Genomic DNA, 17,130 nt, shown 5'->3' with positions numbered 1-17,130 from the left:
AGGGAATTAATACAGTGAATTGAGACTCTGACTTTAAAATGAGTTCATAAAGGACAAGGGACACAGATGACAACTTGTTAAGGGTAAATTTCACACAAACATTAGGATGTTTTCCTTAACACGGAGTACCATATACAAAAGGAATAAGTTACCAAGTAGTGTGGTAGGCAGTAGGGCTTTAGGGACCTTCAAAACTCATCTTGTTATTTTGTAAGAAATAAGTGGATAGGACTCGCGAGCTTCTTGGGTTGAAGGGCCTGTTTGCGTCTGAACGTTTCTGATGTTCTAATGTTCTAATATACTCACAGACATTAACTGTAACACATAGTAAAAGACAAGGATAAACTCTTCCAGCTGGGTCTTAGAGGTATTGGGGGGACACTCAGAAAAAATATACCCATATGTAGATGTATCAGTTTGCTACTCTATAAATATTACAACAGACACTTGCTATAGATAACAAATGCATACCAGAAAACTTCATTGTTCAAGATAAATGTCAGGTAAAGTATATCATTCCCTAGGATAGCTAGTACTCATCAGTTTTGTTGTAAATATGTAAACCTTTTTTTTAAAACAAAAATATTTGCACACCTTGCCAAATACAGTATCCAAACTTGCCCCTGATGCTTCGTGGACAGAAAATGGCTTTCTAAACTTTGCAATTCAACTCTCTAGGTGCATGGATGGATGAATGGATGGATTTAACTGTATCCTTCCTTCATGCACTTATTTACTCAAGGTATTCTGACACTGCTTCTTATAAAAGGTATTACATTTTGTGAAATGGATTGCATATTTTGAATTTCACCTAGTCAGTACAGTAATCTAAAAGTGCTATTTTTTGATTATCTTACAAGATTTAGTAAAAACTGATTATCCGTAGTGTATGTGTACTTGTAAGTGTGCTTTTCAATAGACTTGGCTCCCCATCCAGAATGTTACAATCTATCAGTGGTTCTCAAACTCAGTCCCGGGGACCCTCTGTGGCTGCAGGTTTTTATTCTAACCAACTTCTGTTTCTAGCCTAATTAAACAAGCTGATATTCCCCGATATCAGTGTTTTGGAGTCAACATATAAATTACAAAACTAAATTTGATATTTTTAATTAGAATTTACCAATTATTGATGTATATTACATGGGAATAATTTAGCAGTTGTTTTTATCCCATGAATTTCATTCGACTTTTCCAGGTGTCCTGGTTGTTTCATCCGTTATTTTCTCATTAGTGAGTCCGATGCTGAAGAAAGTTGCACCCTTTCAGCATTTTGCGTTACTTGCCCAGGTGTCTGCTCTACTCTTTGTTAATTGTCATCATTGGAATACAATTAAATGAGCAAACTACACAGAAAAAGGCAAATAGGAAAACAACAAACGAGAGTTATTCATTTAAAGCTTTGGCAAACAAACAAATATGTGTAAATATTGCTTTTCTGAATGAAGAAAGAAAGAAAGAAAGAAAGAAAGAAAGAAAGAAAGAAAGAAAGAAAGAAAGAAAGAAAGAAAGAAAGAAAGAAAGAAAGAAAGAAAGAAAGAAAGAAAGAAAGAAAGATTGCAAACTTGGTTGGAACAAAAGCCCACAGCCACATGGATTGAGTTTGAGAACCACTGATCTAGAAGGTTTGAAAGGAAACCACGTAGACTGACAACTACCAGCACCAAATGTTTTGAAATAAAGATGAGTGATTTAGAAATATAATCAAATGCAAAACCATCCCCTTGAAATAATAAACAAGTTTAGATTATACAAAAAGTATTCAACTTCCAGATGGCAAAAATGGATTTATTGTTAATCAAAGGAGACTTCTTAAACAAGAGAAAATTCCTAATGAAGGTAAAAACTCTTTCACGTAATCTGAAGGCATTTAGGGAAGGACCACAAAGTAACTGGTGTGCCAATAAATACTTTCAGAAAATACGAAAAAATCCCAATCATCTGTCAAAAACAGAAACAATCCAAAAATATTCACTACCAGCAAGGAGAAGCCAAACTAAAGGTAGCGCAGCTGTAATAAAAGAAAATCAAATCAATAACCTAGCAGCACCTCTTCTTAAATATAGTAAGTTAACACAACGTCTCATTAACTGGCTATAGTGCACTTCACTGATTGGGAGGCAGTCACAGTTCAGCTAACAGAAGAAATGTAATTAAATTACAAGTGAGAGACCAGAGGTAAATAACTGCATTACAAGAACAACAAAAACGATTACAACATGCAAGCTTTCGAGGCAACTCAGGCCCCTTCTTTAGGTGAGATGAGCTGCCTTGAAAGCTTGCATGTTGTAATCTTTTTAGTTAGCCAATAAAAGGTGTCATTTTGCTTGACTTCTCACTACATTCATAATGGCTAACACGGTACAACACCCTAGTACTAAGAACAATAAACAAATGCTAACAAAAATAATGAGCAACATTAGGAACAAATTCAAATGGACTGAATAAATTGGCAAAGTAAAAGGAAATAAATGAAGAAACAATTGCAAGAGAAAACCCAGGGATGAAGCTCCAGCTTGATCCTGACACAGAGCTGGTTCCTGTCTTGTTGCCTCAGCTCCAACCCTGCAATCCTGCATTGGAATAAGCACGTTCTTAAAATCAGAATAAATAAATTATGATTGCTGTGAGGGTGTATGTATTGCCTGACAACTCAAAAAAGGACTACCTTCTGGATGATGTACTACTATACAAAGCGGGCTCAGAACATGATGTTGATTCCCATTGAGTTTTTAATGGTGGTTTACGTATTTAAGTTCGTCTTTTGACTCTGTCTTAATAATTACCTTAAAATTTCCTAAAACTCCCTTTTTCTTATTCAGTAAATGAAATTGCAGCATATGTAAGAAGATACCAATGAAAATGTGCTTTATTATTTTGACTAAATTACCAGTGTGAAACTTTTTACCATTCTGAAGAGGGCCACATTAGTTACAATACTTTTACTTACACTGCCTGTCTCTTCATTACCCAGCAGTATTAGGAGCAAAACAGATATACAGTAATTAATACAAAATACAAGTGCATACAGATTGTGTGCAATTTATACTTTATTTGCATTTCCTCGTTTTTGTTGTAAAAGCAAATAAAAAATATATTAATTACACACTATAATGGATAGTTTATTGGGAAGGTTTCTGTAGTAGATTGGCTTCAATCTAAGCATTGAACACAAGTATGAAGTCCAATTTATGAAATGAATGTACATCACCCATAAAGCAAGCCTAAATGCACTTGAATTTTTTGTTAAAAAATCAGCACAAGATTACCACAGGAATAACTCAATGTGTCAAGTATATTTTACCTTTTTAGACTGGTCTTGTCAGCACAAATATCTTAACTATAAAAAGTAATTATATACCCTCCAACTCTGCACTTTTTATTTTGTTTCATGATGGCATTTAGATTGTTTTTATTCCAACAATCAAAAGGAAAACATGAAAAAAAGTCTTCAATTTCAGTGTAAGAGTAAACTTCTGCATATTCTGCAAAAAATGTTCTATATGTTTTGAATCATCGCCTTCCTGGAAAATTGATCTTTTTGAAAGTGCCAGATCCCTTGCAGACCACAGCACTTTCCCCTTCATTATTTGTCTGCATTTTGCGACATGTATTTTTTTCTTCTGGTATGTCTTGGCCCAAAGACAGAGAAGCACTCTCTTAGTATAATGCATGGTGTCTTAAAGTAAAAATGGTGTTATAGTTGCTTAGCTTAAGTCAATTTTGGCCTCATTAGATGAAGTAATCAAGGACTTGTGCTAGAAATACATATAGCAAGGTGGCGAGTTTTGAGCCCCAGGAAATAATTCCAGTTTGCAGCTTTTTGTTTTTCTATTGAATGAAATAGTTATCTTGGACACTATAAACTTTAGGGATGCTTTCCTGCAGTACTTCAGTACACAATACAATAAGCTGGCAGCAACATTTTTCAGATGACTGCTAGGGGACTTTAGACAGTATGAAAAATACCCCATTGGGTCCCACTGGTGCTCCAATGATGAAATATTACTCTGGTAATATGGAATATGCAATAAACTAGTTATGGAGAATGTTGCTGGTTAGGAAATGCAAATCTTAAGTAGACAAATCACATCAAACAGAGATACACCATTCCACTTTGTCTTTCTGTCTAACATCATGCAGAACAACCATTTTTTAATGAGACATACTCACTTGTATGCTGTGTGTGCAATGTTAACATGGCTATTTCATCATGTGGATTACATTAATTGCATACTGTGAACCAATTCACCACTCTGCTCCAGAACAGCACCGCACCTCTAGATATTAAGAGCATAGAAAGCAGAAGAATATCATTCTGAGTGTAAAGAAGTGCCAATTGCAATGTGAGCACTGCCAGTATCAACAATCTCAATCACTTTCTGTTGTCCTCCATCACAGTCTTGCACATCAGTGAGAGCAAGGCAAGTGTTTGGGACTGCTGTGTATAAATCTTTTGTGAAAGTCTAAGCCCTCTTTCTAAAATTCTCTGGAGGTTTGGCAAAGGACATGTTTTCCATTCCTGCCAGAAAGGCTATGGCCACCGTTGCTTCTAGTCTCACCGGGGCTGTGAAGCACTCGCAGGGGGTTGTCATCCCACCTTACTTATTAAAAGCTGTCTGTTGACTGCTACAATACCTTCTCATAAAGTCATAATTGAGAACTGAGTTATTTATAACACATAAAACAGACCTAAAAAATTATTTTGCAGGGACTGCTTATAATCAAGATTTGTAAGATTTCAGGTGTCCAAAGTGTTATTTAGTGGGTCCTAGACCCCTTCACACATTAACATTAGCTCTACCATGTGCTAGAAAAGGTTCTTGAGAGGATTAACATTTGGACTGACTTTCTCAGATGTCTTCTCAATGACTCCAACCCAAGGTGAACTGCCTGGGGTTATTGTAGATCTGTGAGACCTCGCTTCATCATTTTTTTATACATGTAACCTGGTGAAGTTCTCTCTTTCAATGAGTATTGAAGAAATCTTTCAAGGTATACAGGAGCTCTATTCAGAATGGCTCAGGCAGGGCAGGTCTAACTTACTTCTATATATTTTGTCTTTGAGAAGCATATGGTGCTTACAAGTAATGCATTTGGATTTTACAAAGCTTTATCTTAAATGGGCTTTGCATTCCACATTTTCCTATATAAGATGGTGGGGCTGACTGTTTTGTTTTATGTAGTGTGTGTAAAAGTTAAAGTGGGTGCAAGTCTTCTCCAGGTCTGCTTGAAAGACTTGGTAGGTTCATCTGAGATTCTAGAAATTGGTTCACTTCGTGTAAGTTTGCCCTATGATGGACTGGCATGCCATCTGGAGTTGCTTCCTGTCTTGTGTCCAGACTCCTGCTCCCATGACCTTGAAATGTATTTCAGTAAATAGGTTTGTAAATGGATGGCAGCATACATGTGTGTGTGGATTTTTGGGGAGAGCTATGCAAATAAAAATTTGCAAATCAAAATGAAAAAGAACAGAGCAAAAGATAACATGCATGTAACATGCAAAGTAGGACCCACAATATTTGATGAAAAAGATTTTTTTCCTCTGTGACTTGTGAAGTCAGTGAGTTCTGGCTGCTCACAGAACACGCCTGTCCAGCCCTGATAACACTGACAGGTAAACTTCTGCTTCATGAACAAGATGTCTTCTCTGCTCAGATGTCCACGAACCAAAAAGCTGGGGCCATTTCCATGAGAGTTCTTCCAGATTCTAAAATATGTAGGATTTAAGTGTAAATATGCACCAAAAGCCATATCTTTTCGGATACATTTCCCATTCTTCTTACACAAGGCTTTGCTGCAGAGCTTAGAGGCCGAGGTCACATTTATGACATAGTGTCCCAAAGGTCCATCGATATACTTTTTCACTGCACGGCAGTTGCTCTGAAATTTAAAATAAAGTGGCTTTCAGTCAGCTCCGTTAATAACTGTTTACAACCCTTTCACCACCATACTTTCAATCACAGATATCTGTATAATTGTAACCCATTTAATTGTAGACATTACAGCTGATTCCTCCTAATTGCTGTCTTTGTAGAGCACAGTAATGGCTAAATTGAGTCTGTTCACCAACTAAATATATAACACTGACAAGAAAAGCAGAACCCTTTCAACTAAACTGTAATTACATCAAGCCCTATCTAACAGCATCCAAAATACTTTTCTTTATTACCTTTAAACCTAAACAAATGCCAGACATTAGCCACGTGTTTGAATAGCTCCAAAACTTAGTGCAAGGAGTTCTTCATGTATTACAATTTGTCTGTAGGTCATATAGGTAGAAAACCCTTGATGTTCATTTTTAAAGCTTAGAAATAGGAAGACCAAACCCTCAGCTCTTGGAGGGGCTAACATGACGTCACCAGTATTTTACATTTTAGTCACCTACTGTATGTGCCCCTTCTGATAACTCATTTACAGGGTTATGAAGGGAAAAGCCTGACCCAGCAGCAACATGTGCAAGGTAGGAACCATTGCTGGGTGGGGTACTAATATAAAACAAAGCGCATGCAGTACAATTGCTTACAACATATATAACACTCTCAAGCTCACTTACACCAGTTCAGAATGGTGGGTGGCCAGAGTCTATTACAGCAGCATTAGCCATAAGGCAGGGAACAGCAATGGATGGGGCGCCAGTCCAGTATATGACAAACTCAGTTCAGTCATTCATGACATTTTGATGAAGAAGGACAACCAGAGTATGCAGAGATAGATTTAAATAATACAAGCTAAAGCAATAATTTTTATTCTTAAGCAAGTTTTAATTCTTATTCAATTACTATTTCATAGGGCTTTTAATACTGTACCTCAGAACTGCCATATTCTGAAGATCCCCACAAAACAACACCAGCGGCACCCAAAGCTGCACTCTCGCCAATGGTATGGACCAAGTCAATCTAAAGCAAATAAGACAATTAGGAGGTCAACATTTGTTAAAATAAAACAATAATGTTTAGGCAAAAAGCACAAAATTATGTCTAAGAAGCCCAGCAATGCGTGGAATCGTTTCCATTGTTACATATTTAGCAGGCCTTGGTGTGATCAATAATTTTGTGGCTTTAAACATCATTTGCCAAATAACTACTCAAAATGGATTATCATCCAGGTGTTTTTGAAGGGATTTTGCTAACCTCGGGGTATTTGTTAATCCATCTACTGTTGTATCATCTTCTAGTTATTACTTTTTGTTGAAATAATTTACATTCAGAATCCATGGTGGTAATTTCTTTTTGAAAATCAAGGTAAATAATAATGTATATCTACAGTAGTGGTATCTAATGCTTTTATTGCTTCCTCATACCTGATAATGCATACAGTATGTTCTGGAGAGCTGATTTTCTATTTTGTCTTGTATAGTTGCCACAATTAAATTACATGGAGCAGGCTTGCTGGCCTTTTCTTACCAGAGTTAGCATAGTTTTGATTTTTAAATGCCGATAAAAACTTTTTAAAGGAATGACACTCAAAAATCATATATTTTTTCAATTTGTTACTTACCCCATGTACTTTGTGGTGGTGGAGAAAAAAATATTCTCATGAATTCATGGAGAATGAAGAGAAAGATGTTTATGGCATAACAGAACTCAGTGGTGATCATGGCTGTACCATGGCAAACAATATCAAAAACATTCATGGAAAGAAGAAAAACAAATCCCACATTATTTATGTTGTATAATCCACATGTCTGTTATCCAGTCACTTGTTCGAAATGTGTAAGACTTATGGTTTTCTTGCCAAAATATTGTTAAACAGTCATTTGTGGAATTATCAATGTGTACATACCCAGGAAATCCAAAGACTCATGGGAGACACGTTATGAATTGAAGACAGGACTCTTGACCAATGAATGAAGGGGAGAGGCAGGCCTTCAAGTCAAAAAGGGGCTTTGTGTTTACTTTTTATGTACACAATAACTATTCTGTAAGTAACGGTTTAACAATTTTTTGGCAAAAAAAAAAAAATTCTGCATAGCACATTTTGAGCACATTTCAGAATAAATGATATGTGAATTATGCAACAAGAATAATGAAAGATTTTTTTTCATGGACATTTTTCACAGTGTTGCCATTATACACCACTGGCAACCATCGACTTCAGTTATGGCATCAACTTCTTTCTCTCCATTCTGCATACATTTATGAGATTAAAATGTTTTTTTCAGCTACTACTATACAGTACATAGGGTAATTAATATATAAAAAAGTATAATTTTGAATGGAGTATTTCTTTAAGGATTTTAGGATATATAACATAGTGCTGGTGTTTTATATCTTTTTTACACTCCAAAATTACAATCAAAATTTTATGCTATTTCTTTTATCCTTTTATGTATGTTACAATCATCATTGAAAATTTACAGTAAATTCTTCCACATACAATATTTCCCTGACACACTGTGGTCATTCTGATGAATTGATATTTTAATATATTATCTACAGCAATGAACTTTGCAGTATATTGCAATGTATATTTTTCTTCTTTTTTCTATTACTGAAGTTAAACGGAAAATTATAACTCTAAAGGTAAAAATGTGTTAATGTATTACACCTAATATTAAAACCCCTTTGACTCAATTCTTCCCACTTAATTTTTTTTGTTATGAAAATTAATTTTAAATATCACAGCAGGACTGGAAATATTACAATATTACTGTATCAATATCTTCCCCACCACTAGCCACCGTGCTTTCTTAATAAATTTCCTATTTATGCAGTACTTTTTCTGTGAAAGGCTTAGCTTTTTCTCAAACTCTCTCGAAGTTTGGCAAGAAACATGCTTCCCATTCCTACCACCCAGGCTGTGAACGCTGACAGCCCATCCTTCCTATGTCTGCCAGCTGTAACAATACTTTCTCATAAACCCATTAATGTGCACGGAGTGATGTATAACACGGTAACAGATTTTTCAATTTTATTTTCAGGGACTCTTCACAGTTTACATTTTTAGGATTTCAGGGGTGTCCAAAGTGTTATTTGGTAGGTCCCAGGCCCACTATATTTCACATCTTGACATTAGCCCTGCCACATGCTGGGAAGGTTTCTTGGACAGATAAACTGAGGGACTGACAATCTCACACGCATCCTCTCGATGGCTCAACCAATCCAAGTGATTAATGTAGACCTGTGAATCCTATTTCACTACTCTATTGTGCGCTAATTACAATAATACTAAAAAGAACATTTAAAAGTTTACAGTTCCTTAAGAACTGTTCCTTTGTCTGCCGTATGGCATTTCTGATTATCTACTGTATCATTGGCCCAGACTGCTGCCATTTTCCTCAAGATGTAATAGAGCCATCTTTCCAGTAGTAGTAGTAGTTGTGTTCCTTTTTAGCTTACTCATCAACCACAGCAATTTATGATTTATCCCATTTCTTTTACTTTTTGGAATAAAAATATAAGAATTTTCAAAAATATTTTTAAAAAACTACCCTGTGGCTCTACAGACATTCCTACAGCGAAACATGCATACCATATTATTTTTTGCAGGGTTATTTTCATCTGCTCAATTTTTTCATTTGTTAAAATTAAATATATTTTTTCCCCGTTCTTTTGCAATTCAATGATAAGTGATTCAACAACCTCTGTGTGGTAACTCTGGCTTGAGTATTAAAGTTTATGAACTCAAGGACTCTTTTCCTCTTGTTTGTGCTTCAACATAGTGAGCTAAACAAAACATTCATTAAATCTGTGCTCTCCTCTTCCTTGGCTCCATTATATACTATTATTTATTTTCTTCCAGTACAGCTAACTACGCATCTAAAGCCATTCAGCATTATTATAAATTAGATTTATACTATGTCAATCTGTGGTGGAAAGTCTACAACATACTCCAAAGTTTCATGTTTTATCTTTGCAGCTTTCTGATCTAATCCCCAAAATCCTCACAATGAAGTTGTCCATGCACCAATTAAAGCAGCCTTGTATTTAAATTCTCTGAATGTGGCTACACCACTAAATTTTAATTTTGTCTATTTTTTCTAAATACTTTTTATCTAATCTCTCTATTATAATAAAAAAATCTTGCGACAAGACAAATCCTGCGATGAGACGTGACTTTTTGAAGAGACGTTTTGGAAGGAAGTCCCGCAAGACAGAGACTTTTACCGTGAGATTCTTTCAAGCCACGCCTTACTTACAATTATTTTCAAACAAGACCACGGTTATCAGGTGCATTTCAGCACTTAACCTGACAGACACCAATCCAGTAAAGGGCTTATTTATGAACACACACACACTTAAGAAGATCCAGTTTAGAATCACCCATTCATCTAAATATGGCAGCGAGAAACGATGAAGTCAAACAAATTAACGCAAAAATTGTCAATCGGTTACACGGCATATTGATTATATGCGTATCAATAGACTATGCTGAAATAATTGGTGGTGATGGTGCAGAAGATGAAAACATCAACTTACAATATTACATAGAATATCTACAAGCGTTAACACCGTCCAGTCTTCCACCGGCCGAATTACTGTTGAAAGAAGGATGTATCGTGACATTATTGCGTAACTAATGAATGAGTGATGGACTATGCAATGAAACAAGATTAGTTGTATTAAAAATTGGTCGAACAATTCTAACATGTAAAATTTTAACAGGTGACAAGAAAGGTAATGTAGTACATATTCTGTGAATAACATTAGACACCAAAGGAGATCTTAATATGCCATTCGTTTTAAAATGTTTACAGTTAGAATAGCTTTTGCTATAACAATTAACAAATCACAGGGACAAACATTTGAAAAAGTTGGTTTATTTATTAGAGAGAAAGAAACGATATTTGCTCTTGGGCAGTTATACGTTGCGTTGTCATGATGTAAATCCAAACACAGAATCAAAATTCAATGCAATCTTGAAGAAAAGTTAGTTCCCAATTTTGTTTTAACTGAAGTTTTACAGTAAAAGTGAAAATAATGCATATGTAATAATTCCCATGAAAATAACAATCTCTTTAAATTGTATATCCGGTTAACCAAACCTGGGGGTTGGCGAGCGAAGCGAGCAAAGGGCGATGCCCCCTAGTCTATATTACAGAAATATAAATATGTATATAAATAATTTTACTTTTTTTTTTGTTTAGTAAACTACATTCCACTGACTGAATTACACATCAGTCAGATACACTGCGTATTCCATTAATTTCTGATAACTCCATCCTCAAACATCTAAAAATATCTAAATATTTCTCGTGAACCAGAGAGTTAGGGATATTGAAGTCACTCAAGGATTAACTAAGAGTCAGCATACTTAATTAATTAAAAACAGCATTACTAAATGTCTGCTATATTGTAAAGAAGTTACAGTTGAAATTATTCAACATTATATACTTGAAATTTAAAATTCTTCATAAAGTATATTTAATATTTAGTAATTATAAACATAATAGGACATGCTTTAACAGAGTCTTGCATTATAGGGGGATTAGGACACTTCCAGTTCAGAGGGCCAGCAATGTGACATAAATTGCCACAAAAGATTGTTCACTGCACAGTTAAATCTCTTCCTGTAGTGCTGTAGAGCAGAATTTTTATGCATCTAGAACTATCTAAAAGGTAAGTGAAAAGTTAATTGCAGGAAAGTCTTTGTATGGGATAGTCCTAGAACATATCACTCAGAGAGGCTGTGCCTGACAACAGGATCCTTAATTAGAGGTTCAACTCAAGATACTTTCTGGATGATTTACCACAAGATTATTTTAAATCTGAATATAGCCAGATATTCTGTGTCATATTTATGCTTTCAAAGATTAAAATCTGAATGTGTATAATATTTAAACAAGTAAAATTTAGTCTATTAAATTTGACAAACAAATGAATTTTGCTCAGGGGATTAGCTAAAGTCAAGCCTTTTCTTTCTACAGATGATTTTCAATAACAAAGTCATGCTTTTTTCTCTTCTCGACTTGATTTTCACAACTTATTATATACTGGAGTTAATCAGTCATTCCTTCTTCATCTTCAGCTAGTCCAGAATGCTGCTTCCAGGTTTCTAACAGGCACACAAAAATATAATCAAACCACACCATTCTTAGCTTCTCTTCACTGGTTCCCTGTTCGCTACAGCATTGAGTTTAAAAGTGTATTGTTTGTTTTTAAGTCTCTGAATGGCTTAGCCCCATCTTACCTTACTTCCTTTTTGTACACTTACTCTCCAACATGACCACTTGAAGACCTCTGACCAGAAGTTACTGGTCACGCCAGAGATCTAGACTTAAACTTTGGTTATTAGGTCAACACCAACTTTGGTCACTTTTAAATCCAGTCTGAAACCCTATCTTTTTGCCATGGCTTTTTAAACTTGCATGAGAGCACTGTTTTTTAATTTATATATATGTTTGGGTGTATTCATTTACTGTATCTACATATGTTTCGGTGTATTTACAGAAATGGTACAGCACTTTGGTAAACTGCTGTTGCTTTAGATGTTCCATCCATCCATCCATCCAGTTTCCAACCCGCTGAATCCAAACACAGGGTCATGGGGGTCTGCTGGAGCCAATCCCAGCCAACACAGGGCACAAGGCAGGAACCAATCCCGGGCAGGGTGCCAACCCACCGCAGGACATACACAAACACACCCATACACCAAGCACACACTAGGGCCAATTTAGAATCGCCAAACCACCTAACCTGCATGTCTTTGGACTGTGGGAGGAAACCGGAGCGCCCGGAGGAAACCCACGCAGACACAGGGAGAACATGCAAACTCCACGCAGGGAGGACCCGGGAAGCGAACCCAGGTCCCCAGATCTCCTAACTGCGAGGCAGCAGCGCTACCCACTGCGCCACCATGCTGCCCACTTTAGATGTTCTGCTCTATAAATAAAATTGACTGATATTTAAAATATGTATGATTTTTAATGTTCATTAAATTTATCTTAGAATATTGGTAGCCTAGCTTTACTTTTCTAATTCATATTTACCCCACCTCTGGCCAAGAGTTTGTCCATACACATAGAAAGACCTATCTCGTTTGCACCAAGCAAACAGCATACAATGAGAGGCTGCTTGTTGCTGGTCAAAACTTACTGTATGTAAAGATATCCTTTTTCCTTGAAGTGTCTTAACAGGTCCCTCAATCTCACTCTTTCTGCATAAAACCCAAGTCATTCCCAAGTTACTTTCCTAATTAGATAGGTTGATGCCCCTGGAGAGTTTTTATTCTTGACAGTGAGCCATCTGTCTTAACCTTCTGGAGCAAAGTCTCCTCCAGGGTCAAAACACATAGGGCAATTTCTCCAAATTTATTTTGCAAACCAGTTTAGTGATCTCTTTCTCAAGACCATGTCTCTCACAGATATAATATCCAAGGAGACTTAAAGAAAACTCAAGGTCTGAGTGTGTTTAAAATTATATTACATTAAACTTTATATTCATGAAACTTGTCTCCATACTTTTTGTAATTCTAATATGAAATGTGGCAGTTTTAGTATTTAACAAAGACATTTGGTGATTGTATCTGCTGACACAAAGTTTTCTATCCTGTTCATATCATTATATGTCATTTGTGTTTTTAACAGCTTATCATTAATAAATATTTAGCAAGTGACATCTTAGAAATTAATTGATGTACAAATCGCTGATGAATCTGTGAAATTGTCACCCCACGAGGAGGAAGTTATGTCATGTACAGGTTTCCTCCCCTGTCTGGGGTTCATATTCATGTATTATGTCTGTTTTTAATAATAATAATAATAATAATAATAATTGATTATTTTATTTATCTCAATGCTGCTTTTTTGGTTACAGTATATGTAGTATTCTTTGTATTTGTTAATGTATATAAGCTACCTGTGTTATGTTCCACGTGTTTTGTGGGTGGTCCCCCAACACGTGGGGCTACCTGTCAATCACCACCAGGAACTGCCCTCCACTCTATAAATCTGGAGGGTCTCCCACAGTTTCTGGTGGTTCATTTTGAACATACCTGGGGTGGGGAGTTTGTTTCTTTTTCTGTGCTTTTGTGAATTACTGTGCCATTTTATTAGTGCTTTTTTTGGGACTTACGTGCTTTGGCACTTCTAAGTCATGATATAATGAGCTGGCACAAAACAATACATAAATAAAGATCAACTTTGTAGGCACAATGTGCAGAAGGAGCAGCAGTTTTTGAAGGATTCTTTCATGATGGCAGATGGCTACTTCAGAGAATATTGTGATGACTTGAAAGATATAGAGGATAAGATGTCTGAGGCCTCAGCTTTCCTCACAAAGACTACAGATCTAGAGAATGACAATGAGGTGCACATTTATGGAGTAACTTTTTTGGAGCATTATGCTATTGGGGCTGCTGGGAAATGAAAAAACAAAGCAGCCACACTTGCTACCATTACTGTAGCTAGTGCAGTGAGCATGGTACAGTTGAAATCAAAAGTCAAGTTCCCTGTCTTCACCACAGAATGCTTTGAACTACCTATTCCTGTTTATTTTGCTGACTGTTTCAAATCACTGGACCCAAAATATGCCATTTCTACTATTGAGCCACCAGTATATCTGTCCATTGCTACAGTAAGAGCAGTTGACTATGTGGTACCTCAGTTTCTACATACTTGCTACAGCCTCCACAATTTCACTTACACCAGTTTTTGCTGCTGCTACCTTTGCACCTTTCACCCCAAGATATGAAGTACCGTCGATTCGACCTTTTGTAATTTTTCATTCTATTACTATTACAATTAAAGATCTGAAGCACCCTGCAGTGATGGTTAAGAAGATGCCATTGAAAGTTATCAAGAGTGCACCAGCGTCCACAGGAGAATGCTATTGTCTACCAGAAGCACACATGAGTAATTGAAAGTAGCAGAGTTGGCTCCGGAAGATTAAAAAGAAATTTTGTTTTTGAAAGGTGCTGAGGATTCCACTGTGAGAGAAGCTGAAAGTATGAAGTGGGCTTCTGCAAGAGAGAACAAATGGAACGAACCACTCAGAGAGAGTATAAAATCAAGGAGTGGGCTGCTGCAAGAGAAGCCACAAACACTAAGAAGGCTGCTGTGAGAGAGAATGAAAGAGCTGAGTGGACTACTGTGAAAGAGAATAGAAGTATGGAGCTTGCACCATTGAGAAAAGACAAAGATGCTGAAGCATTCAAGTCATTCCTGTGGGGCGTGGGCTGTTTTGTGTGGCATCCAGAGTGTTGCAAGGAGGAGGCTACCACTTCATTAAAATCTGGGACTTCTGAGACTTTAGAGGTGAGTACATAAGGTAAAGACCCACCTCTTAGTTTTTTTGTTACAGTCCAGCTGTCCCCACTGGGAGATGTCCAGCCAGCTGCTTGCTGCCCAGTCATTGCCACCAGGCTTGGCTTGCCTCGCCTGCCCCTTTTGAGATCACCAGGCTGGTTTTCACATCTCATCAGACCTGTTGGGTCCACTGGGGAGAGGCCAGCCTGTCAAGTTCTTGCCTGTAACCACATTCGAGTACCTGCCGTTGACTCCAAGGATACGGGCGGGGCACATCTGAAGTTCAGTCAAGGGCTTCAGGAACACTAGAATTGAGTACCAAAAACAGCTCCTCTCTTTACTTATATGTTTTAATCCTGACATTCCCAGATGCCCGCTATCCTTGTGGGAACCATTAGGAGGTCGTCTTCCATACCTGCTTGCCCTAGGGAGTAGGCGGAGTGGTGGCTCTGAGGCTAGGGATCTGCACTGGCAATCGGAAGGTTGCAGGTTCGAATCCCGTAAATGCTAATAGGGACTCTGCTCTGTTGGGCCCTTCAGCAAGGTCCTTAACCTGCAATTGCTGAGCGCTTTGAGTAGTGAGAAAAGCGCTATATAAATGCAAAGAATTATTATTATTATTATTATCTCCAGGAGTTGGCTTGCAAGTTTCGTTTGCTCAGTTGGGACAACCACCAGGAGGCGGTCTGCCAGTGTTGGTTGCATGTCAGGACCACCAGGAGGTCATCTGCCAGTTTCAGTTGCCCTGCTGGGACCACCAGAAGGTGGTGCCCTGTGATTTGCCTGTCAAGTCTTCTCGCTTCATCTGCCAAGGCTCAGTCAAGTCTTTTCCTTTTCATGTCCCCTGCCTTTCAAAGCCTCCCCATGAAGAGGTGATTATGTCATGTCCTCCCTTGGGTGAGGTTCAAATTCATGTTTAATGTCTGTTTTTTGATTGTTTTATGTAGATAGATAGATAGATAGATAGATAGATAGATAGATAGATAGATAGATAGATAGATAGATAGATAGATAGATAGATAGATAGATAGATAGATAGATAGATAGATAGATAGATAGATAGATACTTTATTAATCCCAAGGGGAAATTCACATACTTCAGCAGCAGCATACTGATAAAGAACAATATTAAATTAAAGAGTGATAACAATGCAGGTATAACAGACAGACAATAACTTTGTATAATGTTAATATGAGTATGTGGAAGATTGTGGGTTTGCTTCTCAGTTCCTCCCTGTGTGGATAGCGCTTTGAGTACTGAGAAAAGCACTATATAAATGTAATGAATTATTATTATTATAATGTATGTATTAATGCTGCTATTAGTGCTACTAATGTGCAGTATTCTTTGTTTTTCTTTATGTATATAAGCCGTCCGTGTTTTGTTACATGCATTTTATGGGTGGTTCCTCCAGGAGGTGGCCACCTGCCAATCTCCACCAGAAACTGCCCTCAGCCCTGTAAATCTGGAGGGTCTCCTACAGTTCCTGGTGGTTCATTGCAAACGTGCCGGGGAGTGCTGAATTTACTTTGTTTTTTACCTTGCTCTGGATTTCTGTATCAGACCTTGTTTGCCTTAATTGCCTTTTGTTTTAGACATCTCCATTATGCCCTTTTGTACTCTATGGAGCTTGCTTTTGTTTCAGAGCATTTTTGTGGAAATAAACATTTTTATTTTATTAAGTTATGTGTTTGCCTTTGTTTCCAGCCAGGTTTGATGCTTTTCCCCTATAGTGGGCATTCTTGAAATGCTTCTTTAGGATTTACAAGCTGTTGTCTTAAAATAAGCCACTTTACTACCTCAGTGAAATCAGCATTTACTCAGTGTTCAATAAAACATTCTTCAAATAAGCAATAGAGAAAATTCAACATTTCAAAAAGATTATTCCCTATTTTTCCTAATAATTTTTAACTTAGCATTTTTGTTACACGTTCTTTGAAGCAGC

The 17,130-nt window shown here is 36.9% G+C and overlaps 1 protein-coding gene across 1 annotated transcript in view; it reads right to left on the bottom strand.

The window, feature by feature from the left end:
* Window positions 1-5,259: 5,259 nt before the first annotated feature.
* The window catches only part of LOC114660126 (hyaluronidase-like), a 33,822-nt gene continuing 21,951 nt past the window's right edge, over window positions 5,260-17,130 (bottom strand). Inside the window, exons 3-4 of the mRNA XM_028812624.2 lie at window positions 6,807-6,896; window positions 5,260-5,880 (exon numbers count right to left, since the gene is read on the bottom strand). Of these exons, the coding sequence (XP_028668457.2) occupies window positions 5,431-5,880; window positions 6,807-6,896 (540 nt within the window). The 3' untranslated portion in view covers window positions 5,260-5,430. The remainder of the gene's footprint in view (window positions 5,881-6,806; window positions 6,897-17,130) is intronic.

This window comes from Erpetoichthys calabaricus, chromosome 1 (genome assembly GCF_900747795.2).
Source record: "Erpetoichthys calabaricus chromosome 1, fErpCal1.3, whole genome shotgun sequence".
In the NCBI taxonomy this organism is placed as follows: domain Eukaryota; kingdom Metazoa; phylum Chordata; class Cladistia; order Polypteriformes; family Polypteridae; genus Erpetoichthys; species Erpetoichthys calabaricus.
This window is presented reverse-complemented; position numbering and strand designations above follow the sequence as displayed.